Raw genomic sequence first — 24,993 nt, 5'->3', positions numbered from 1 at the left:
GATAACTCAGGATATTTTTTTGTCCTGTTATATAGCAGGGTTTGTTTAAAAATCTTCATCCATAAAGTTCCTGCCTTTTTGTTCAGATGGCCATTTTTTCATTAATTTTAGCACATATAACTGTGATCTTACAGTTCTTCTCATCCATCTCTAAAACATGAATAAATGCAAATAAAGATTTGCAAGTCCTTGTGAATTTGGAGATTTTCAGTGTTTGGAGTGTTTGGAAATACTATTAATAAATCAGACTCTTCATTTACTTAGTTTCCTCTAATTATAATTTCACTCATAATCCAAGCTGCCCCCTGAACAATTCATCCCCATCCGCTGGGCATTTGCAGCTGATGTAAGAGTGCCTCCCTTTTTTATCAGCACATCCTGTCCAAGGCTTGTTTGTATTCCCCTGCTCCAGACTTGTTCCAACTTACCAACACATTTAGGATATTCAAGACTCCAGGCTAGATGCAGTGAATCCACATGGAAGAAGACTTTTCTACTATTTTATCTAATTTTTCTAATATTTGGAGCATTTGTGTGTAATCCACACCTCCCTTGGCATGGCTTCTGACTTGCAGATATTGTGAGGGCACTTGAATTAATCCTCAAACTCCAACAGTGGCAAATCCAGAGAAAATAATCCATCCCTTTTTTTCCAGCCTGGAGAATCCCTCTGTTCCCCATCCATTCACCTCCTCCAGTGGATCCTGGGTTATCTTTGCTGATGAGAAAAACGTGTGGCCCGAGTAATTTGTCTGCAATTGTTCATGTTCAGTCATCACTCTCAGTCCTGACATATCACCAAACTCTGTGGAGTTCCTGCAGTGTAATTACTTGCTGCAAATTGTTTCACAGTGACAGATGGATTCATTCCATCTGTTTCATGTGCAAATGTTTAGTTTCACAGTGAGATTCTGGATTCTAACAGGGGGAAAAAAAGCTAAAAGTGCAATTCTGCTGCTTTTCAGTAGGCAAGTTGCACATCTTGGGGTTTCTTTTCTTTGTGCTAAGCAATATCAATTCCACATTATCTTACACATTTAACTTAGAAAATTGAGATTTTTTTTTTAGGTGTCCTGGGATTTATTTAGAGCATGTCAAGCAATAGGAACTTTTCCACATGAAATTGCTGAGGGTTTGCTCTGTCTGCTGAGCTGCAGCAGTTCAGTCTCAGGGAAGCTGAGTGGTTTCTCAGCAGGGAGAAGACCTTGGAGAAGGGGATGAGGCACAGGAGAAATTTTAGCACTCCTGGGCGAGAAAATCCCTGTGTTTGAGTCAGAGCCTTTGGCCTAAATGCCGCATTAAAATTGAAGGTGAAAAGACTTAGAATGATGAAATTCTTCCTTTCAAAATGTTTTAAGATGTTAAAAGTAGGAAGAGATGGAAGAAGAGGCTCCTTGTGTTGATGCCAGGTCATTAAATAACAGGGAAAATGTAAAAATAATCTGCATTCTCAGGTAATAAATTTAAACAGATTATTATCATTATTTTAATTCATAACTTGCTAATTCTTTAATAATATTAACAACGAATTAACAAACACCACAGTGCTAATTAACATGAATAATGATAATAATAACAATAATAAATAGCATTTATATGCCATTTCCTATTAGCACATCTGTGCTTTGCAAGAGTGGCAAGTGTCATTTCCACTTTACACAGAGGGGTAATGGGTGAATAAAAGTCAAAGTAAGCTCCTGGCTGAACTGGGATGAGTACAGGTCTGAATCTCTCATTTTAAAGGCAGTGTGGTGCTGGCTGATGAATTTCACCATCCTTCTGAAATGACTTTTGAAACTGCTTTAGGTATGTGCTGTTGTATGTGAAGAAATTGAAATATTCAAAGTTATTTATCACTTTTGAGCCTTCTCTCTGATTTATATTTGTTTTCACCAATTCTCTCCTGTTTTAAGCTGTTCTGTCCTGTCAGTTAAATCTCCTGTTGTCTGACCTCCCAAATTCACCCATTCTGATTCCTGGCTGTCCCAGCACTTTTGGGGCCTGGTGCTTTTTAGTTTTTGCTTCTCTGAAAACGGGGAGGGCATAGACAAAAAAGCTGCACACATTTTCCCTATTTATTTTCAAAAAGACAGAGCAAAGCAACAGAAAGAAACAGAATTTATTCATTAAAATGCCACAGATGGGAAATATTATCTTTGGTCCTTTTGAAGAAACCACTCTGTGCTATGACAAGGCCTGAATGATGAAATTCAGCACACATGCTCTGTCTCCTGGCACCTCACCTGTGTTTTTGCCCTCCTATAACCTCCTTCCCAGGGAAATGTGTCCCCTAAAAAATCCCTTTTCCCCATCAGATGGGCTGGATTCAAGCGAGGCCATTGGTGGGGTTGTGGAGGGGAAAGTTTGGAAAGAGGGTTTTAACCACCTCCTCTGAGAAACCAACCACAAAAACACACAAGTGCAAAATGGAAACTGATGGTTGGCTCCAATTTTCCAGTTATTTGTCAGGAATAGGGGTAAATGTTGTGCCCTGTAGGTGCAGCAGAGGAAGCTGCTATTTCTGTAAGACTTTAGTGAGCATCACTGTGGGCAAAAACATGGAGTACATTCAAATTTGACTGAAACAAGGCTGAAAAAGTCTTTGAGAAAATCTGTTCTTCATTCCTTGTTTTTACATCTCCCTTTCTAGCCTGGAACTGAAATTTTCTTTAATGAAGCCCTATTGTCCTCTGAGTTGTGGCCAGTTATTTTCCCAGAGGCCAGTCACTGTTGTTGCTGGGGTATTGGCATTGCTTCCCTGCCAACATCCTTCCAAATGAAACAGAATCACAGAGGTTTTATTTAAGACAATAAGGATAACAAAGCCCACATGTTCAGAAGAGCTCTGTGTGCTTTGCAAACAGGTAAAGCAGATAATGGTAAGCCAGATATTTCCCACGTCTCTCTAGATTATAAACACCTGCATGTGGATCTGGATTTATCCCATCATATTTTAGGTGCTTTTTAGGATGAAAATTCTTCAGGTAGGAGTTCAGCCAACTCCCTGCATCACTGGTGAATGGGAGGGTCTGAATTTCTGACAATACCCATCTCTTGCTTATTTGATTTTACAGCCAAAGCCCAAGGGCTAACTTGCATTAGAGAGCCTAGAAATAAATGCAGAAGTGTTCTGTGGGCTGAATCCTGCCCTGTCCTTGTCATTGCAGTGATGTAACTCCCTGAAGTGGGTTACAGACTTTGTGTGTAGTGAGGAAATGGCAAAATGCTGAAATCTGAGGGAGGGTCTGAATCTCCCTCAAAAATTTCTTCATTTTTTGAGGCATTGCGGAAGAGCAGCTGAGTGGGACAGGGATATAGAAAAGATCTTGAATCTGCCTGGCACTCTGAGGTCTCTTTTCCTTTTTACATCTGCTGCTTTTTACACCGTGGCAGTATAAGGGAAATTTAATCAGAAGCCAGTGCTTCTTCAGACATGTCCTTTTTTTCCCCTCTGGTTCATTATCAGAAAGATTTCCTTTTCTACAAAAAAAAAAAAAAAAAAAAAAAAAAAAAAAAAAAAAAAAGGATCCAAAGCTGCAGAGAAATTATCTAAGGCTCCAGTGTAGCAGTAGTGTTTGCTATTATTTTCTATGGCTAAAAACTCTTCAATTTCTGTCTCACCTGGCATACTGCATACTCTGAATGTCAGATCTCGTAAGCGTTAATTTTATTTTTCTCAGTCTGATTGAAATCAAGTATTTGGCAATGGCAATAACTTCACCATCGCAGTGTCCCTTAATTGTCTGCATTTATGTGGCTGAGCTGGTGTTTCAGGGGTGCCCTGCATCAATGGGGTCACTGCTCCCCCAAGGGCTGCTGAAAAGGTGTTTGATTTTAGATTTTACACCCCTGACGCTTCACTCTGAACACCCTGGCACATTGTTCAATATTCATTCAGAAAAGGTCACTGCAGCTGTGGGGAATAAAACCCTGACAGAACAAACAATGGGCTGTTGCCTGTAACTCTGAAAGCTTGGTGTAATTATCTTCTTGCCTGTCAATCCTACCAGAAATTCCTCAGTTTGGCCAAAACCAGCCCTCTGTGGAACCATGACACGCTGTGATTACTTCTCAAATAAACATCTCTAGCAGCTGTATTCAGGGAAAGAAACATAAAGCAAGGAATGACTGATTATACTGGAAAATGAACAGTAAAGTCCCACAAGCAAGGTGGGGAAATTATATTAAGTGATAAAACTCCTGGAGAAAAATTTGCCCTATCCAGTTATCCTGCTTGGTTTGAGTATCATATTTGCTTGTTTGTTTTGTTGGTTTTTGGGGATTTTTTTGGAATAAGCATGGCAAAAGTTGGCCTTGTTCAAGGGACAAATTAGGGCAGAATGTTGAGGCAACATCCACTCACTCTGGCTGATCTGTTTGGATAATTCTCCAGCAATAAATACTTGTCTGTAGGTTGAATTTCACCATTGTGTGAATACAGAGAGATATCAGATGGAGAATGAGCCCTTTGAAGCTGCTTGCTTTTGAAAAGTTGATGCTTCCCAAAGATCAGAAGGGTGTTCCTGAAATTTATGAGCATTCTTCAGGGCTTTGTAAGGTAGAAGATCAGAATTGAAGAAATGTAGCACGAAAGGACACCTCAGTCATTCCCCTTTTATTTTCCTTTTGCCTGAAAATGAGTAATGAGGCTGCTGGAAAACCAATACTTGAATAGTGATAAAAACACAGCCATTGAACTCTTATTAAAAGAAAATCATAAAAAGGATGCAAGTCACATATGCCTTATTTGCCTTTGGAATTCAGCACTACATGTGTAGGGAAGACTCTGGAAAGAAGGGATCTCAATCAGCTCTGTTCTCTGCCAGGCTCTTGTTGGATGGCACAGACACTGCTGAGTTTGAGGGGTTTTTGAGGAGTCAGAACCCTGGGTGTTCTTCCCTGTCCTGTTTCCAGGTTTTATTCCATGTTTTATTCCAGGTTTTATCCAGTGTTACTGCCACCAAGCAGGTTGGTCATGCAGCTGAGGAAGCACTCAGGCCTCACCAGCTGGAGCAGTGAAATGAGGCCATAATTCTGTGTGTGGGAAGGGTCTAGAGAGTCAGCTGAGGGAGCTGGGGATGGTGAGCCTGGAGAAGAGGAGGCTCAGGGGTGACCTTATTGCTATCCAAAGCCCTTGGTTTGGATAGGAGGTGTGGGGAGGTGAGGGTCAGCCTCTTCTCCCAGGCAACAAGTGGGACAAGGACAAGAGGAAACGGCCTCAGGCTGCACCAGGGGAGGGTGAGGCAGGACATCAGCAGGAATTCCTTCACTGGAAGTGTGGTCAGATGTTGGGATGGGCTGCCCAGGGAGGTGGTGGAGTCCTCATTCCTTGGAGTATTGAAGAAACCACTGGCTGTGGCTCTCAGTGCTTTGCTCTGGTTGTTGAGGTGATGTTCAGTCTGAGGCTGGGCTTGATGGTCCTGGAGGTCTTTTCCAACCCAAATGACTCAGTGATTGTGTTCCACACCACAACTGATGCTTGAAGAAGCAGCCAAGGGAATCGTCACAGTGAGGGTTGTCCTCACCTTGTCATCAGCATGGTTCCAAATTATATTTTGTACAAAGTATGTTCTGCATCTTGGTGCAAAGGCAGCAGCTAATCCTAGCTGGTTAAATTGATATGACCAAAACAAAGACTTCTGCCTTCTTCTGGGAGAGGAGGATTTGAGCTACAAATATTTTTAGACTCTCTGAGTTGTCTCAAAGTTCATGCCCTCGCTGCTTTCTGCAAAGATTGTAATTGAAAACTGCACATTTTTGGAGAATGTTCCTGCAGCCCTCAATCATCTGAACAGTTTGTCCTGGCTTCAGGGGGATGGTTCATGTGAGTGAGAGCTGGAGTGGATGTGGCTTTGAAAGTTCTGCATCTCTCTAATCTTTGTCAAGTGTTGTTTGATGAAGCTGGGAAGTTGCTTTTGCAGACAAACGTAGGAAGAACACATTTTTAGGAGGAGACTGGCTGTTCTTTTTGGCTTTGACTTATCTGCATATTAAAATATGCATGTTTGTGAGACTGAATCTTTTCATCTGTGTCCCTCTAATTTGCCATCTTTTGTTGAAACTGCGTGTTTTCTTTTATGATAACTCCTGTTACGAGTGTTATTGGAAGCTTGTAAAAAATTCTTTACTTCTAAGCCAAGAATTCACATAAAAAGCAAAACTGTTGTATAAAAGGCTGTTTTAAATAGATATTAGCAAAGTAATGAGTCAGGGAACAGTTACTTAATTAGCTGGAGACTTGTTATCTAACATCAGAAGAAATTCTCGTTGTGGAAGGCAGCTGAATTTGCACTTGTAACACTTCAGATATAAATTCTAAATGTCCATCAAGACGAAAACACAAATTGCTCATCACTCAGTTTTTATTACAACAGAAATAATGTTGGCTTCTGTCTTTTGGCTTTTGCCATTTGCCCCTGTGCCCAGGGTGAAGAATTGAGGGCTGCAGTGTGGGAGCTGCATCCACAAATCTATATCTAGAAATCATGTATGAGATTTTTTTCCTGTTAAATTTCCTCAGTTTCCACTAGGGCTTTTTCAGTGAAAAGCAAAATGACTGAAAACAAAACGATCTCACTGGAAGCAAAATGTTTAATTTCAGATTTCAGTTTCCCTAAGCAATTTCTCAAAAGTACAAAACCCAGCTGCAGTGCTGCTGGTATCCCCTTCCTCCATCCCTTATAGATTAAATCTCTTGAGTATTCTAGTTTAAAACATCTGTGTATAGATATGAAAGTTTTTATGCACTTTCTTAGAGAATATTCAGATTATTTATAAATAGACTTTTAAAAGAAGGATAAAGGCTTAGAAAAGGCTGTGGTTAAATTTCATTTTTAAGAATAATGAAGCAAAACAAATGCTTCTGTTATTGCTTTCTTCTGTGGCTGAAAATACATGTTTTGTATTTTGTATTACCTCCTATGAACTAGGAGGTGATAAAGTGAAGAGAATACATTGCTTTCTTTGCTCAACACAAGATTTTGGGCTCAGTTGAGTTGCCCAGGCAGGGATGTCTCGGGGCACTTGAGATGCTGTGAGTCTCTTACCTGGTTTCCAGTCACTGTTGAATGACAGCACAGCCTCCCATTGATCCCATGCTGTATTCCTGTAGTTTTACAGCTGTTGCAAATGACATATTTCCTGTTGGTTCAGCTCTTCTTGGATCTGATCTTGGAGCTGTAAGAGCACTACAACTGCATTTCATTACCTGCCACAACTCAAGGCCTAATATTTCCTTTATATGCTCTATGATTTACCAGAGCTGTACTAATCTGCTTCATCAACAGTCTCTAATGAGCCTTAATTAGTGTTTGTAGCCTAGAATAAATAAATTATCTTCCAAATTTTATGTTTTCCACAATGAATTGTTTCTCCCCCCAGCCCCAGTGACGCTCTGCTATTTTGTATTTTCCTTCTAGGTCGGCTGTTACTTGAAGACCCCCAAGTACCCAATTTGGCTGGTCTGCAGTGAAAGCCACTTCAGTGTGCTTTTCTGTTTGGAGAAGGATTTGCTCAGTGACTGGAAAACGGGACGGAGGTTTGACCTCTATTACTACGATGGTTTGGCCAACCAGGACGAAGAGATTCGCCTGACAGTGGGTATGAGCAGCTCCCTGAATCTGCATTTCATCTCTAGGGGGGCAGAAAGGAGGATCCAATAATACAAACAGTGATGGGTGCAGGCAGTGAACGTTAATTTGTGTGCTGTTGCCTAATTTCCATAATTAGTTTTGGTGATTAATTGCATTTCACAAGGAAGTTTTGAGGATAAGCTCTTGGAGGGGTTAACACTGAGCATGTGTCACTTTATACACACTGGCAAAAATTCCAGTGGCACTGATTCCCAAGGAACAGGTTGTGATCTCTGGCTTATTCATACTCCCAGGACTACAAAATATATTTCTCTACTCCCATTCTCCTTCACATCATCTCACTGTAGCAGAAAGTGCAGGTGTCCAGTTCCTCACCCTAAATGCCTGTAAGAAAATGAGCAGAGATGGTGAGGAAACATGAAATCCTTGCCTCCAAGGCAAGAAGATGCCAGTACTCTGCTAAAGAAGTTTAGTCTCTTACCTGCCTGGAAGTGCAAGCCTGCAAAAGATCTTCCAACTTGTTACACTCCTTCTTTCAGGAAGCCATGCCAAATTACACAGCTGCTTTTACAGTAAATACTTCTTCAACTGGAAGGCATTTGGATGAGTATTCTGATCCTTAGAAAGCACCTACTTCAATACATTCCCCACCACTGTTTGCTAATAATATCCTGCTCACCTTTTGTTTTCTTTCCTTTGGTACATTTATACAATCTTGCCCGTGATTCTTTGATAACCAAATTCCTTCTCAATCTTAAGGAGCCACTCTACTGCAGTCTGCTCTTTAGAAATAAGTTGTCTCTTTTCCTTATTTGCACCAACATCCACATTTTGCATAGGCTGGATGTTGTATGTTCTGCTTGAGTCCATGTGGCAAAGTTGTTTTTGTGCTGTGAGTGCTGGGAGTTTGAGCCCCTCACAAGATTTGCTAGTGAGTTCAATCATCTTTCTGCCTGATATTTATCTTCTTACTTTAAAGAAAATCCCTGTAATTCCATTGCAGGGGTAACATGATATATTAGCTCCAAAAATTATCAATTTTCACAGGACTGTGGTTGCCAGCTGGTTCCCACATCTCAGACAAAAGTGACGTGGATGACACAGCTCAGCACAGGACCAGAGACACATTTTTTCTATTGTGTTGTACCACATAACATCAGGTCCAAAACAGGTACCCTAATGTGTCTTTCCATCACCAGGAATGTTCTCAAAATCAAGAGCTGCCAAAGATCCCTGGATGAGAAATTCCCCAGAGCTCATATAAATTTTTCCTTTTGCTGTCCAACCTGTCATGGCATTCCTTTGTGTTTCTCCTCAAAGCCAAAATGTGCATGGAGTTGTAGATATCTCTTTGTTGTGTCCCAGTAAATCCTTTGTTATCTATGAAATTCTGCAAAAGGCAGTAAAAATGCAAATACTTTTATCATTCCACGAAAACGCTGCCCTGGTTCTGGCTGTGCAGTAATCCCTTGCTAGGTCTGGAGAAAACTGTAATTACTTTACATTCAAAAAGGTAACACTGGCCAAATATCTACACCCAGCACACAGGAGCAGATGGAAATATCAGAATGCTAAATATTGCTGGTATTTCCCTTGTGGAAATCCCAGCAAGAGGTGATGTTCAGGCAGCATCACCTGGAGATGCAGCATGAGGAGCTGGGTGCTGCCCCAGCCACATCTGCCTGCTGCTGGCTAGCAAAGTTGTTTGCTTTATTTGAACAAAAAGCTGAATTCCTAAAGTGGGAATCTTGATTATAATTAGGTAAAATTACCATCAAGGCCACATTTCAGGAAATATTAAAGAAATTGCACTGCGCAAGAAAGGCAAAAAAGAGAGAAGAGTAGAATTATATTTTGGGATTACCAGCAGTTGCTACTTTATATTGAGAATTTGCTCTGCTTCTCATATTTAACCATTTGCCAAAATGTAGACAAGAAACATAAAGTTCCTTCATAAAATCAGGTTAATGACATCAACATACGATTATAAAGAGACGATAATAATAATAATAATAATAATAATAATAATAATAATAATAATAATAATAATAATAATTCTTTCCATTGTAGTAGAAATTTTGGATAGGCAAGGAAGAGCTGTAACAGTGCTGGCACCCAGTTTCTCACTAATTAAGGGTAGAATGTATATTCCTTTTCTTTGACTCTTAGGTACACCTTTATACTTTTTTTCCTGTTTCTTTGGATGGAAACACTCCATTCAAACCGTTTGATTGGAAGAATTCAAGTCTAAAAATGACAAAATTGCATCAGAGTTGGCCATGAGTGGGAAAAGCAGCCACACCAAGTGCCTGTCCTGCTATCAGGGCTATGGTCAGGACAGTGGCTTAGGTTGCACCTGGAGTGGTTTAGAGAAAAATTTCTTCACAGAAGGGGTTATCAAGCACTGGAACAGGTTGCCCAGGGGAGTGGTGGAGTCACCATTCCTGGAAGTGCTCAAAAACCTGTAGTCGTGGCACTTAAGGACATGGTTTAATAGTGAACATGGTGGTGGTGCTGGATGTATGGTTAATTTTGATGATCTTAGAGGCTTCAGCTTCTATTATTCTAAAATTCTGTGTTACAGACTCTTCAAAATTATGATAAAAAAGGCTCTTTTAAACTTAAAAGATCCCTGTGTGCCTCTAAGTTCCTGAAGATCTAAAGGAAAACCACCAGTACTTCATGTACTTTTAAATATTGTCCGTCTCCCTCCAGAGTTTTCTGCATGTGTTTGTACCCATCAGATCAACACACAAGGGAGAGCCAGGTCCTGTCTGTGACATGAGAGAGCCAGCTAGATCTGAGACTGGCAGCTGTGAATGGTCAGGACAATCCCCTCCCATCCTGTCTCCATCAGTCTCACTGAAGCAGACCCAAATCCTGCACCCTGCCTTGGCATCGTGCTCCATTGGCTGGGTGACAGAGAGAAAAGGAGAAAGAGAAAAAACCACCAAACCCCTTGGTCTGCTGCAGTTTAAATGTCTGATTCCAAAACAGGAAACAGCTGAGCAGACTGACATCCAAGCTGGTGGCAGGATGTTTTGTCCCTGGGAAGTTCAGCTCTACTTTCACTGTTGACAGATGCCGTGGCTCAGACAGTGACCTCTCTGTTTTCCCCAGAGCACTGTGCTGGCCTCTCCTTCCCCAGGGAATGCTCCCAGCCTGGGGAGGCTCCCTGGGGTTCTGTAGGAGCCACGGGGGGTTAGGATGGTGGGGATGGATGGAGATGAGAGATCTCTGAAGCCAGGGCTTGGAATTTAGGGTTTATTGCCAAGGGCCTGGGTGCAGGGCCCCGCTGGGAGCTGCCAGGCACAGCTCAGAGCAGGCCTGAGAGAGGGAGAGAGAGGTAAAGTGTGCGGTAAAGACGATGAGAGAGCCAGGTTCTCATTGTGATACAATAAATCTTCTTCTGGTCATGGAACTTGGGATTTATTTCCAAGGGCCTGGGTGCAGGGCCCTGCTGGGAGCTGCCAGGCACAGCTCAGAGCAGGCCCAAGAGAAGTAAAGAGAGTGGTAAAGAGAGAGAAGGCAAGAGTGTGGTAAAGAGGATGAGAGAGTAAAAGAGAGGATAAGAGAGAGAGGATAAGAGGATAAGAGGGCTAGGTTCCCGTTACAATACCATAAATCTTCTTCTGTGTTGAATATTCTGATTCTCACTAGCCAATCTACTACAACATACATACAGCCTACAACATACAAATCCTATAGCATTGCCATACAGCCTATAAGAATCATTACATTACCACAGTGTGTTACATTTTAAACCCTAAAAACTCCTCTTTGGGCCCCTTCTGCCAAGCTGGCAGGGTCTGCTCTGACTCTTGGAGCTGTCTGCAAGCAGAGGGTGTTGTTCCATCAAAAGGGGATCACCTTCAGCTGGCCACACCATTGTTTTCCAGTTGTTCAGTAACTGAGGTATCTCAAAGCTTGCTTTCATCTCAATCTCACTTATAGTTTCTATATTCTCAAAATCTTTTGCCAGGAATCATATTTATAGGGCTTTCCTGTTTCATCTTCCCAGCAGTGTTCCACACAGCATCTTTTTCTTTCTGTGCACTGCTTGATGAGCAGTAAAGGTAAAATCTTCTTTTCCAGGGTGGAATGGTCCTAACCCAGTTCAAACTGGACTCTGGGTTTCCTGTTCAAGTGTAGCACCACCACTGTCACGTTTGAGTAACAAAATCACTCAGTAATTACAACATCAATTGCAAAATAAAGGCCTTGTGACAGCTCTGCAGCACATGATTTCATTTTCTGATCTGTGGTTTTTTTTGAAACCATCTTTGTATGAGCAATCTAACCTGGCTCAGTGGTCAGTGGTGGATTGGCAGTGGTTGGACTCAAACTATGGTGTTCTGTAGGAAGAAAAGGTTCCCCAGGCACTAACAATGTCTGTTTTGTCTCTGCAGATACAACTCAGGTGTGCCCTGAAAATAAAGAAAATGATCTTACTCCTCCACTTGAACACTGTATTAGGACAAAGTAAGTGAAATTCCATTTTTTCATACACATGTGTTCCGTGGTTGACACAAGTAAAATGTGTGAGGAATCTCACAAAAAAATTCAGCAAGTAAAGCTGAAAAATTAATGCTTAAAAATCAGAAAGGATCTGAATGGGCCAGGCTGTATTAATATATTTTACACATTTAATTGTGTGCTATTGTAATTAACACTGAACTGTCCAAGGTGTTCATTCTTAGAGGAACCTTCACTTCCATCACCAAGAACTGATTGAGCCAAATTCAGTCTGAGAGCACAGCTTGGTTGCAACTAAATCTAAATCTAAATCTAAGTCTCAGTCTAAATCTAAATCTAAAGAGTCTAAGTCTAAATCTAAATCTAAAATTAAATCTAAATCTAAAGAGTTTAAGTCTAAATCTAAATCTAAACCTAAATCTAAATCTAGAGTCTAAGTCTAAATCTAAATCTAAAAAGTCAAAGTCTAAATCTAAATCTAAAAGGTCTAAATCTAATCTAAATCTAATCTAAATCTAAATCTAAAGAGTCTAAATCTAATCTAAATTTAAATCTAAATCTAATTCCTAAAAGTGCTTGATTGCAGAGGTATAATTTGGGTATAATAAATTTAATAATAAATTTATTCCATTTTCATCAGTCTTTTCTAAAGAACAAAAGGGAGGACCTGGGTGTCATTTTCAATGCATTAAAAGCCCCTTGAAGAGTCTCAGTTTTCTGTGGAGAGCACAGAGTTTGTCAGGTTTTGTGCAGTCATTCCTGACAGCCCTTAGCTCCTGTTCTCTCCTTACAGACAAGGCTAATTCCTCTCATGTTGGGATTTTCATGGCCATTTTGAGGCCTATATAAGCAATTCATCCAAATCATACTGAAGTTAATGGGAACATTTTCAGCTCAGTGAGACATGAAAGAAGCCAAATGGAGAAATTTAACTGGGCAGAAAATTCAGCTTTATATCAATTCCAGCAAGGCTTTGGAAGTTACTATCTGAATATCTCTGGAGCAAGAAGTAAAAGCCTCATTGTCAGAGACCATAACATTTGTTAAATTAGCCAGCCAGGCAGCTTCAGGTTTCTCTTGCAGTTTCCCTCCTGTCCTTGCTACAATTTGGTCTGCAAAAAAAAACAACCCAAAAACAAAAAACAAAACAAAAAAACAAAAAAAAAGAACCAAAAAAAAACCAGCAGAAAATAAATAAATAAGGACAGTGGCTGCCAGTGTGTTGATCAGAAAATCACTGAAAGGTAGAAGAGGCATCCTGCAAGGTGACAGCAGTGACATCAGTCCAGCCTTCCTGCACATACAGATTTTATTGATTCCTCATTTCCAGTGACACATCAGCATGACTGCAAGCTAAAGTAAATTACGTATAACCTCAGAAAGCCCCACAGGGAGAATAATGCATGCAACTACTTAAAGCCTTAGAATATCTTCCATTCCTGGCATCGTGTCAGAGTTATACAGTGGTGGTGCTGCTGCTGTTTGTTTATTTTAAGTTCCCTGCTTTCATCTGCTTGAGAGGTAAATTACCAGCAAATTCCAGTGTCAATTTATTTTGTTCGTAGCATTCTCAGTCTGATTTACCCTGGGCAGGCTGGCTCCTTGTTTTCAGTGTTTTCCCTTTGCTTTGAGGGTATTTATTTAAGCGTGGCCTTGCTGCAAGAGGTTTTTCATGTTAAATTTTTTCCTTTTTGTTTAAAGAACTTTTTCTTCCTACTACAGAACACCATATAAAGAAAAGTAAGAACCAACCCAAATAACCAAATTTTTAGCAATTTATGCCATAGAAAATGAATGTTTTTTATTACACAAATGTTTAAAATTCCCCTAAACTAATTTTTAATAAAGCAAAAAGCTGTTATTTATTTTTGATGAAGAATTCATGATGAAGACTTCTCTCTTCAAAAAATACAGGATCATTTCTCAGGCAGAGTGGAGAATTCCACAGTCTGGACAATCAGAGCTGAGACAATAAACTATCATTAATCGGTTTTATTGTTAATTGAGAGTTTTGCTTCTATTCATATGCCTCAGTTCTGGTTTAGTCCATGATAATGGATTAAATTAATTAATTTGATTAAGCCTGTTACTTACCCCAATATCTGAGCACCACCATCCTGTAACACATTGAGTTCTCTGCCTCACATCTGCCTGCTCTTTATTCTCTTACCCTCTCCTAAAGGGAAAACTGCACTGGTAATAGACAGGTTTTGCATTTAGTAGTAGTAGTAGTAGTAGTAGTAGTAGTAGTAGTAGTAGTAGTAGTAGTAATAATAATAATAATAATAATAATAAATTGTTATTGTCAGAAGAGAGGGATTGTTTTGCTTCTACAGGAGGAAGAGGCTCCTGTTTTCAGTCCCTGTTGTGTGAAACATCAGTAGAGTTCAGTTCTGAGTTTAGAGCAGGGAACCCTTCAGCTGCCTCTGGCATGACCAGTCACCACCAGGTACCAGTGTAACCTGCAGGCCCCCAGAAAAAAGACAAGTAAAAGTGCTTTTCTTGTGGCTCTGAGCCCCAGACATCTGTGGCAGCAGAGAATTCTGCCCAGGGGTGTCTGGAATGTGCATCCCTGGCTTGTTTTGGAGATGCCGTGCAGACAACTCATCCCGTTCTTCCCTGAGGAATACTCTTATATCACAGTGCTGATCCTCAGCACTGGAGGAAATAACATCTGTTAGCTCAGCCTGAGGGGAACCAAACTCTCATCTGCTTTTAGAACCTGAATTTAGCAGGATTTTTTTGTTAACCCTCTGTGGTGGTGGGGCTGTGGGATCCATGAGTTCACCTGTGAAATACCCAAATGGGATTTGGTGGGTAAGAGAAGATGAGAGCCTGGGCATTTCAGCCTGAATTATTGATGTGCTCCAGAACAATACCAAATTGTCAGCCCAGGAGATGCTCACTGAGTGCTATTCCAGACTGAGCATTGTTCAGGGCCTGACCTGTTCCTCTCCAGTTCCCGTTAACTGCATGACCTTGGGTGAGGTTGTGCTTGAGGCAGGTGGGTCAAATGTAGTTTTCCTTTTGCTGATCTGATAAATTGTAATTGAATCAGCAGCTAGAAAAGGCCTCACATTGCAATTACACTGTGGCAGGATAGTTTGGGGAAGTGATCAGCTGCATTGTACAGGAAGTTTTGTATCTGTTTGTAAATATAATACTATTTCAGCATCTGTGAGTGAGATTTCTCACTCTTTGATACCTTTTCTTGTGCAGATGCAAGAGGGGGAAAAATGTTTTAGACCTGTCTCATAGAAGCAAACAGCCAAAAGCTTCTTTTTGATCTAAAAAATGGTTTGGAAATAAACCCAGGAGATAAGGCTTGTTCTGAAAATAACTTTCAGTCCTACTTCAGAAATTATGCTCTGTTTAAGCTCTTTATGGAAAGCCAGTTTTAATAAAAGCCAGGTTATCACTGCACAGTGATTAACAACTTTACCAACAGCAGAAATGGTGTCAGCAAGGTGAGCAATCCCACAGGGCACAGTGCAGACTCATTTTTTGGGCTCTGTGGATCCCTCTCAAAGCTGTAATCACCCTGGTGAAACAGAAAGTTGCACTTTGGGAAGATTGTCCTCAAAGATAAGGGATGATTTGATGGCATAACCTGACAAACCCAATGGGGACAGAAGGTGGCAGTTGTTTTTTTCCATTTGGTGGTTTAAGGGTGACATTCTAAACCGTCTGACAGGGACAGCTCTCACCTCTGGCAAATGCCAGATTTAGGTTGAATAACCCCAGATGAAACAAATTCTGCTTTTAATTTAAGATGTGGAACATCTCTGCTGTGTAATCCTGCTCTGTATTCCTGGGATGGAGACAATCTTTCTGCAATTCTCAATTATAATTTTCTCAGCAAAGTAAAAAAACAGAAGGGAAAAATTTCACGACAATCCTCAGATGGTCACTTCCTTTCAGACATTGCCCTGAAGACTGCAAGAATTCAGCTTTTGGTTTTGTTTTACACTTAATTGGCTTGCTCAGCTCAAGGACTGAGCTGCCATACCCTCGCTGACACATCCTGTCCTCAGTGACAGAAGGAATGTGGCACTGGCAGCTCCCTGCTCCCTCCACCCCCTCACCAGTGCCTTACTACTCTGAGACAGATTTTCAGAACAGATATAAATACTCAGCACTGAGAATGCAACAGTTTAGTTCCTAGAAAAAGTGGAGCATGACCTCGCAGATGAGAAAAGCCACGGCCAAGGGTGGATCCGTGCCATGAGGGGTGAGCTGGCTCACTTCAGGGAGGTGACCATCCTGCTCTCACCAGGTTTTGGGGCAGATCTCTGTCTTTTGCCATGGTTTGCAGACACATTTTGTGGCAGATTCAGGACTGATGCCTCATTTGCATTCATCACAATGCTGAGGTGGGCAGCTGAGCTGTGGCAGCCAGTGCAGAGCCAGGAATGAGAAACCTGGAAGGTTCCAGAATCATTCTGTTCTCAGTGTGCATATTCAGGGTCATGCTGAAGGAGGAAAAAGGGCAGAGAAAAGCAGAACCTCAGCACAGGAAAAGCAAAACATCACCATTAAAGTGAGCCATGGAGTGCTTGGAGGAGCCAAGGTCAGGAGCAAAGAAAGGAGCTCAGTGAAGGCATCTAGCCACAGGATCTCAGTCACAGAGTTCCTAATCAGAGCTAAACAAAAAATAACAAAATAAGCAAATTGCCTACTGACAGCTGAGAGTGAGAATTTTGGTTTAATATTTATTTAGCGTTAATTCTTGTACCCACCTTGGGCATTCCCTAATTATTGTGTCCAATATGAAGGTCTCTGTTGTGAATCAGCTGCTGCTCTGTTTCCCAGAGAGGCTGGAGGAAGAGTCAGGACAGAGATCTCCAACCTTGGCTCCTAAAACTGGGGTACAATTCCCTCACTTCTGCTCCATTCCCTTTGGGATGGGATTTGTTACTTAATTATTCTGTCCAACATGAAAGTCTCTGTTGTGAATCTGCTCTGTTGCCCAGAGAGGCTGAAGGAAGAGTCAAGACAGAGAACTCCAACCTTGGCACCTAAAATCAGGATACAATTCCCTAATTTCTGCTCCATTCCCTTTGGGATAGGATCAGTCACCCCAAACAAGCCCATCCCAGTCTGAGCTTCCCTGGGTGGTTCAGGGCTGTGGGTTTGCCTTTCAGGTGATAAACTGATGGATGTAAATGATTTCATTTCTAGGTGGCAAGGAGCTGTCATCGACTGGAACGGCACAGAGCCCATCTTGTGACTGATCTGAGCTGCACTTTATTTGGGAAGACCAAAAGGAAATGACTGAATGAGCACATTCCTATTCCCACCAATGCAGGAAATAGGGCAGTTGGAGATGGGGAAGAATGACAAGGTTTGCAGGCTGGCAGAGTTTCACCTCAGTCACCTCGTGCTTCAGATATTTTGCTTTTAATATAAACAACACTGACGTAAATTCCTTGTCTCTGCCCTCAGCATAAAGCTCCTGAGGGCAGGCTGGGTTCCCACCACCAAATCAAGGTTACAGATGAAGCTCTGAAGTCATCAACGTCCCCTTGAGGTCTCCTGCTGGATCCACTCTGTATCCTGCAATTGTTTGGAAGCATCTGATGGGAGATGCTGAACCCAGATTTCTCTCACTTTACAGCCTTCTCTGTCCTGCCTTGTTCTTCCTTGAAAAAGCTGCAGTGCCACTAGAAAACATCATCCAAGGAACATATATTCAGCTAGTTACCTGGTGTTAGCAAGCCTAAATAGGCTGGTGACCATCTGGGCTTTTTTGGGGAAAGCCTGGCCTATACCAAGTTCTTGTTGTGTCATAAATTTGCAGTAAGGATTGTGGTTGTGTGTTACCAAAATAATCCCATTGACAGTTCGTAGGTGCAGCTGGTGTAACAGTGCCTCATGCTGATATAGCTCATTTTTCTTTCTGCTAGGAGGCAGCTGTATCAGTGTCTTTACCTTGATGCCCTTATTTCTACATGAGGGTTTATTCACACCCAGGTGACAGATCAGAGCTGGGATTTGCTTCTCCATAACTACAAGAAAACAAAAGATTTGTTAGTTTTGAAATTCAAACGGTGCCTATCTGGGATAGGTCCCAGTTTCCATGGTTAAATAAAATGCATGTGCTGGAATGAGGGGCTGTGGAGATGGATACTGAGGTACTCAAGCCACAGTGTGTAATCTGACTAATTCTGCTTTAGCAACACTTTACCAAAATTGGAGCAAGTTACTGTACAGAAGGTTGGAAAAAATGCCTCAGGGAAAAAGGCAGATAAATGGTGTTTCTGGAGGTATTCCTCTCCTGAGAGTGAATATTTCATGAAAGTTCAATAAAGGACTTTTACTTCCTGATGTTTATTGTAGCACCTTCTTCCTAGTCAGTGTGGAAACTCCTCTGGGTCCTGAAAAATGGGTGGAAAATCAATTTCCAGCAAAAATTCATTGTTGTTCTGGGTGTAGGTGCAAACTGACTGTGAAAATGGAGATCTCAGGGAATTAGCACTGGAGTTAGATTTGAAAATCAACCTGAATATAAGGAAAAGGAAAGGTTGAGATGGCCTTTGGATGAAGATCTGCCTCTCCCATTTGCTTCCCATTCACATCAAACTGTCCCAGAATGGTTTGGGTGGGAAAGGAAATTAGAAATCATCTTGTTCCACCCCCCTACCATGGCAGGGACACCTTCCACTGTCCCAGGTTGCTCCAAGCTCTGTCCAGCCTGGCCTTGGGCACTGCCAGGGATCCAGGGGCAGCCACAGCTGCTCTGGGAACCTGTGCCAGGGAAGAATTTTTTCCTAATATCCAATCTAAACCTGCCCTCTTTCAGTTTAAAGCCATTATATGCAGTAAAGCATCTCAGGGTTGCAGTTGTTTTAATTTTATTTATTTCAGTCTAATAAAATCTGTTTGGTTTATATCAGACAGATATAAACTTAAAACTTTGAGAGATCCAGATCTCCCAAAGAGATTCAGCCTCTGAGACATCATCAGCACCAGATCCATGCTCATTCCTGGCTGCTGCCTCTGCCATCCCTGTGTACTTAGGGATGTTTGTGCTGTCAGCTGTAGCTGGATTCAATAATGCCTTCAAGATACCTCAGCTTGAGCTTCAGTGTTTCTGGCAAGTCCCAAACAGCCAAAGATCCCAGATGAAAAACCTTTTTCCCTTCTTGGAAATTTCTATGTTCTATAATCCACACTTTGTTTCATGAAACACATAGAATTTGATTTTCCCACCTGCCTCACAGGACGTCCATAATATGAAATTTTGAGGGGTGCATTTGGACAGAAGATACTGTGGAGATGCCAAATGTTGGGAGATTTTTGGAACCAAAAAAATTCCTTTCTGGTTTTTCCAGCCTAGTAAACCCACACCATTTATTTCAAAGCTTTAAACTGTGTCAGGTTGGAGATAAGGTGGAGATAAGGGCTGGTCTGGGTCAGGAGGAGCTGCTGTGGGACAGGTAGATCTGATCTGACTGAAATCTGGATGTCTGCAGTGCAGAGGTGTTCAGGGCATCTGTTCTCTGTCCAGAGAAGGGGAGATTCCAGGGTGTGGTGGAGCTTTGTTTTGGGATGAGAGAGTTGTTCCTACACAGGGATCCCCAGAGGATTGTCTCCAGTGCATCACAGCCATGAAGATGTGAAGATGTTTTAAGGTATGAGAAAGAGGATAGACTGTTTGGAAAATGTGTTTTTTGGGTTCTTGTGGAGGGTAAACAAAGATGAGAAGAGGCCCTGAACTCTGTCTCTCTGTCTAAAGCAGACTCCAAAGAACTTTGAGCCTCCTTCATCACTGGTTGATGGAGAATGGAGAATATTTTTTGTTAAAACAGATTTTCCTTACCTATTATCTGTCATTGTGTCCTTGTATATTTGTTTGCAAAGTCCACTGCCCACCTGACAGTGAATTAACTCCAGATTCACCCAGGCCCTCACTCACAAATAAGAAAAAATGAACCTGAGCCACCTCCCCAAGCCCCAGCTGGGCAGGGCACCTCAGTGTCCTTACCAGGCAAAGAGGAATGGCTCCTTGGAAGGAATCTGCAACCAGAACAGTTCAGGGCCTCTCTTCATCTTTGTGTACCCTCCACAAGAACACAAAAACCACATTTTCCAAACACATTTTCTTTCTCATACCCTAAACATCTTCACATCTTCATGGCTGTGATGCACTGGAGACAATCCTCTGGGGATCCCTGTGTAGGAACAACTCTCTCATCCCAAAACAAAGCTCCACCACACCCTGGAATCTCCCCTCCTCTGGACAGAGAACAGATGCCCTGAACACCTCTGCACTGCAGACATCCAGATTTCAGTCAGATCAGATCTACCTGTCCCACAGCAGCTCCTCCTGTCCCAGACCAGCCCTTATCTCCACCTTATCTCCAACCTGACACAGTTTAAAGCTTTGAAATAAATGGTGTGGGTTTACTAGGCTGGAAAAACCAGAAAGGAATTTTTTTGGTTCCAAAAATCATCCAACATTTTTCATCTCCACCATGAGGGGTCCAAATGCACCCCTCAAAATTTTATATTATGGACGTCCTGTTAGGCAAGTGGGAAAATCAAACTATTTTTTTCATGAAACAAAGTGTGCATTATAGAATAAAGAAATTTCAAAGAGGGGAAAAAGGTTTTACATCTGGACCTTTGGCTGTTTGGGACTTGCCAGAAACACTGAAGCTCAAGCTGAGGTGCCAGAGCATTGCCTGGTTGCTGCCTTCATCAAGACTTGCATGTTTTTATTCAATGTAAAGCATCAGAAATTATTTCCCTAATTCGTTACTTTTGGGGCTTTTTGTGTCAATCACATGAGGCAATGCAAAATGTTGTGTGGCAGTGCAAAAACATTTGCACAGATCTGTATAAAAACACATCCTGTGCACAACATGCATCCATTTTTTAAATTATATTTTCCTCTTCCTTGTTTCTCTATTTTTTTTTTTTCATTTCCCAAATAATGTGACTTCCTGAGCTGAACAAAGCAGCGATCATTTGATAATTGAGCTTTAAAAGGCACCAGTGGTGTTGGCACTTAGGTCTGCATGGTGTCTTCATTTCATTCCCTTTTCTTCTGTGGAATAAAAAAGTTCGCCCTGTGCTGAAAATCGACCCCTTAACTAATAACAAACATGGATTATGGAGATGAATATGGAAGCAGAGTTACTATTTTGCCAGAGTGTCACATCTACCACCTTTTTACAAAATGTTTATTTAGGTTTGTCTTGTACAGAGTGTCTCCCACAAATAAAACATTTAAAGCAATGGTCAGGCTAAAGCCCTGATTTCCTCCTCATTTTTTAATAATTGATTTGCTGGTGGAAATTAATCTGGGACATTGAGTTGTGAATGTTTCATGGGCCTCATCAGCTCAGTGGAAAAATAATGGCAAAAGCAAAAAGTGATGGTTATAGGTAAAAAAATTCACAATTTTATAGAGCTTCTGATGTTTGTTTTTTTACATGCCTGTCCTTATTCTGGTTAAATCTGGGAGAAGTTTAAGATATGATGGCTGATCCCATGAATGAATCCCTGCAGTCACTGTGGGTTTGGCTCCCAGGTAAACTAAAAATGACAATTTGAGTCTCTTGCTTGCAAGTTTTCACTTTCCTGGGGCAAATTTGGATTTGTTTGTGTCTGCAGTGTATCTAATGGGCTAATTTGAAATGGCAGGAAATGGTCACTTCAGTAATCAAGGAACGCTGAAGAGCTTGGAAGAATGACACCACCATAAGCCAAGTTTTCCATTAGGGAAAAGTGATTTAGGGGCTCTGAGGATTCAGTTGCTGAAAGTGAAGTACTGGGAGAAGACAGGATTTTTTCTGGTGCTGGATGGGAGCTGCATTAAAAAACCAAAGACATCAGACCACTGTTTTTTTCCTGAAAATACTTGCACCAATCTTTTGAAGCAGTAAAATAGTAATTTTTCAGAAGGCCTAAATGATTTGGGGTATGATTGCAATAACATAATTCACTAAAAAATATGAATTTCAGTTCTTTTGGTAACTCTGCTTTATTTTCCTGTCCCTTTACTATGAAGGGAACTGCCCTGAATTTCACATTGTCAATTTGTGAGGTGTGCACAATTATGTTTTAGATGACAAAAACTTAACCCTCACCAAACTTTGTCCTGTGATAATTTATCTCTTCAGTTTGTGTTTTCAGAAATGACAAAATTAAGAATCAAGCATCAACGCCTTAATGTGCATAGTTTTATTTTATTTTTTCATCAAAAAGATCATGTTGGAAACAGAGATTTTTTTAATGGAATGGTTGCTCCTGCATTTCTGCATGATCCCATCTGCTGCACCTCCTAAGGAAAAGTCACTCCATGAAGGACACTTTGTGTACACTCACACTCTTCATTGATTTGTTTTCTTTGGCTATCAAATAATAAATTCAACACCAGCTCTGAAATAAGGAAGCAGTTCCTCCTTAGCAGCCTTGTTTATAAAACTAGAAAAGGAAAAAGGGCTTAATCAGGTATTTGTCATTTCAGACAGGAGGGGGAGAGATTGTTGGTACAATGGAAAACAACCAGATTCTGTGACATCCCCATAACAGTTGCTGACTATATCCACAAGGAATCAAGCACAGATTTTACAAGGAGAAAGTTGTTTTTTTTTTTTTTTTCCCAAGATAAATCATTCAACATTTTTTTTCATCTGCTGTGAATTTTTTTCCTCAAATTTCTTTTTTTTCTGAAGGAATTATGGGTAGTTCCACTTTAAAGGCACAACTCAAATATCCATACAATGATAGCCCCGAGACTCTTCCAAACCTTCAGATTAAAACACTTTCTCTGATCTCTGCCTCTTGGCCCCACAGTGAGTTTCAGGTGGTGTTTCTGTGTTTTCCACAGCACTGTTCACCTCCCATGCATTCTACATCTTTGGCTCAACACTGATTAAAATGTCCTATAGCAACCCCTAGATCTGGGTCCCTCGATTTTCAAGGGAATTTGTGAAAAAATAGAGCACAAAGAGTTGGCTGTGGACAGCCTGAGCTGAGATGGAGTCTTGCAGAGATACTCAGAGGTGATAAATCTGCAGGGTGATTTTAATATGGCTCTGAAACTGATTCCAGCTGAGCAGGAGTGAGTCCAGAGCCGGTCCATGAGGATGGTTAGAGGAATAAAACACTTCTCCTTTGAGGAAAAAGCTGAAATATTTGGGGTTGTTCAGCCTGGAGAAGAGAAGGGGAGACCTCAAAGCCCCTTCCAGTGCCTTAAGGGGCTCCAAGAGAGCTGGAGAGGGACTTGGAACAAGGCATGGAATGACAAAACACAGGGAATGGCTTCCCACTGCCAGAGGGCAGGGATGGATGGGATATTGGGAAGGAATTCTTCCCTGTGAGAGTGGTGAGGCCCTGGCACAGGTTATCCAGAGAAGCTGTGGCTGTCCCATCCCTGGAAATGTCATAATCATCATCAAAATATCTCCTCACAGGTGTTTACAGGGTGGATATCTCCATCTACACCAGTGACCCAGGAATATCTTGAAAGCCACTGGTGAGAAACAGGCACTGGTGGAGTTCATCACCTGGTCAGGTTTAGGTGCTACAGAAGGAATCGCATTTGTCTCTTCCCTGCATGCTGCTCTCTGGATCTCCACAGGTTATATTGATTATTAGAGGAGTCCAGGATGACTGATTCAAGTGAATCCCACTGTGTGTGAATGATAAAGCCTGAAAAGAAGGAAGTTGTGTTTATGGAGCTTGGCAGAAAAAGTGAAGGAGCTGATGGGTCAGAGACTCCTCCTGCACCTCTGGCTTCCACCTCACAGCTTTCACCTGTGACAAAGAATTACCTCTGTGGAAGAAAGCACAGGGCTGAGCAGCAGGATTTGCCAGCTTTTGGAAAAGGAGTTGCTGATAAATCAGGTTACCCACATGGGCACACAGGAGCTGTGTCAGAGGTGGGACCTGGAAGGTGTCCTGGACATGAGAATTTGTAAGCACAGATTCCGTGTAGAACAGCACTGGGGCTGTGTCACAACCCTAAATCCTGATAAAACACCCAAGATAACTGTACCTTGTGTGGGTGTTCTGCTTACTTCCTTATCATCATCTTATCTTTTGGCAAGGCCTTCTGAATTAATCTAAGAAATATTCTGGGCATTTGTGAAAATACTCCGTGCACTGGAATTCAGCAAATATTTATTAATTGACAGAACACCGGTGAAGAATGTGTAACCAAAAAAAGAATAAAAGTGTTCAGCTTCTCTCTGTAAAATACACAAAGAATAGGAGGTTAAAAGTTACATTCCACTAACATACCTTTTGCTGAGCTGTACTTGGTTTGGTGAGTGGTGTGGATGGCAGCCAAGGTCTCCAGACCCTGAGCTGAATAATTGCTGCAGGGAGAGTGGAAAAATGTCCCTTGTGGCTGGGGAAAGGGAGCAGTGCAGGGTCTCCACCTGTGCAGGTCTGTGGGGGCAGTTCCCCTGAGGATGGATGGGTTTCTGCAAGGCTGTTTCCCCAGAGATGTATAAATCCAAGCTGAATATCACAGGAAAAGAGCATCCATAGGTTGTGGATGAGCTGTGAACATGTCATGGGTCACACTAGTGGAGTTTTGGTTGGCATTAAATCCCAAACATTATAAAAGTATTGTCATGGGGTGGAGGGTGGAAGGTGTAACAGTAAATTAATTTTAGTATCTCAAGTAAGAAATAAAAATCCACCTTAAACATTGAGCATGGAAGATGAAACAAATTGTTTTACTCTACAGGACATCACTAATCACTGACTTCTGTGTTACTCAGATTATTTTTCATTTGTGATGCAGTTTTAGGCCTGTGCTTCATTTGCCTTATTGACCATTAAAGTCAGGAGAAAAACCTACTGAGGACCAAGCTCATTCCAAGTGTGGATCTGGAGATATTCCAGAACTGCTGGGACACAATCCTGTGCTGGAGCAGGAGGCTGGATTCACTGTGCTCCCTTC

The 24,993-nt window shown here is 41.5% G+C and overlaps 1 protein-coding gene across 1 annotated transcript in view; it reads left to right on the top strand.

Annotated features, from left to right (window-relative positions):
* The window catches only part of MINDY4 (MINDY lysine 48 deubiquitinase 4), a 77,296-nt gene extending 59,013 nt beyond the window's left edge, over nt 1–18,283 (top strand). The window contains exons 16-18 of the mRNA XM_058814849.1: nt 7,419–7,599; nt 12,002–12,074; nt 17,250–18,283. Coding sequence (XP_058670832.1) covers nt 7,419–7,599; nt 12,002–12,074; nt 17,250–17,298 — 303 coding nt within the window. The 3' untranslated portion in view covers nt 17,299–18,283. The remainder of the gene's footprint in view (nt 1–7,418; nt 7,600–12,001; nt 12,075–17,249) is intronic.
* Nucleotides 18,284–24,993: the final 6,710 nt, after the last annotated feature.

The sequence above is a fragment of the Ammospiza caudacuta genome, chromosome 1, assembly GCF_027887145.1.
Source record: "Ammospiza caudacuta isolate bAmmCau1 chromosome 1, bAmmCau1.pri, whole genome shotgun sequence".
NCBI classification, from domain to species: domain Eukaryota; kingdom Metazoa; phylum Chordata; class Aves; order Passeriformes; family Passerellidae; genus Ammospiza; species Ammospiza caudacuta.
Note: the sequence above shows the minus strand (reverse complement) of the source record. Positions and strands in the feature narration are given on the sequence as shown.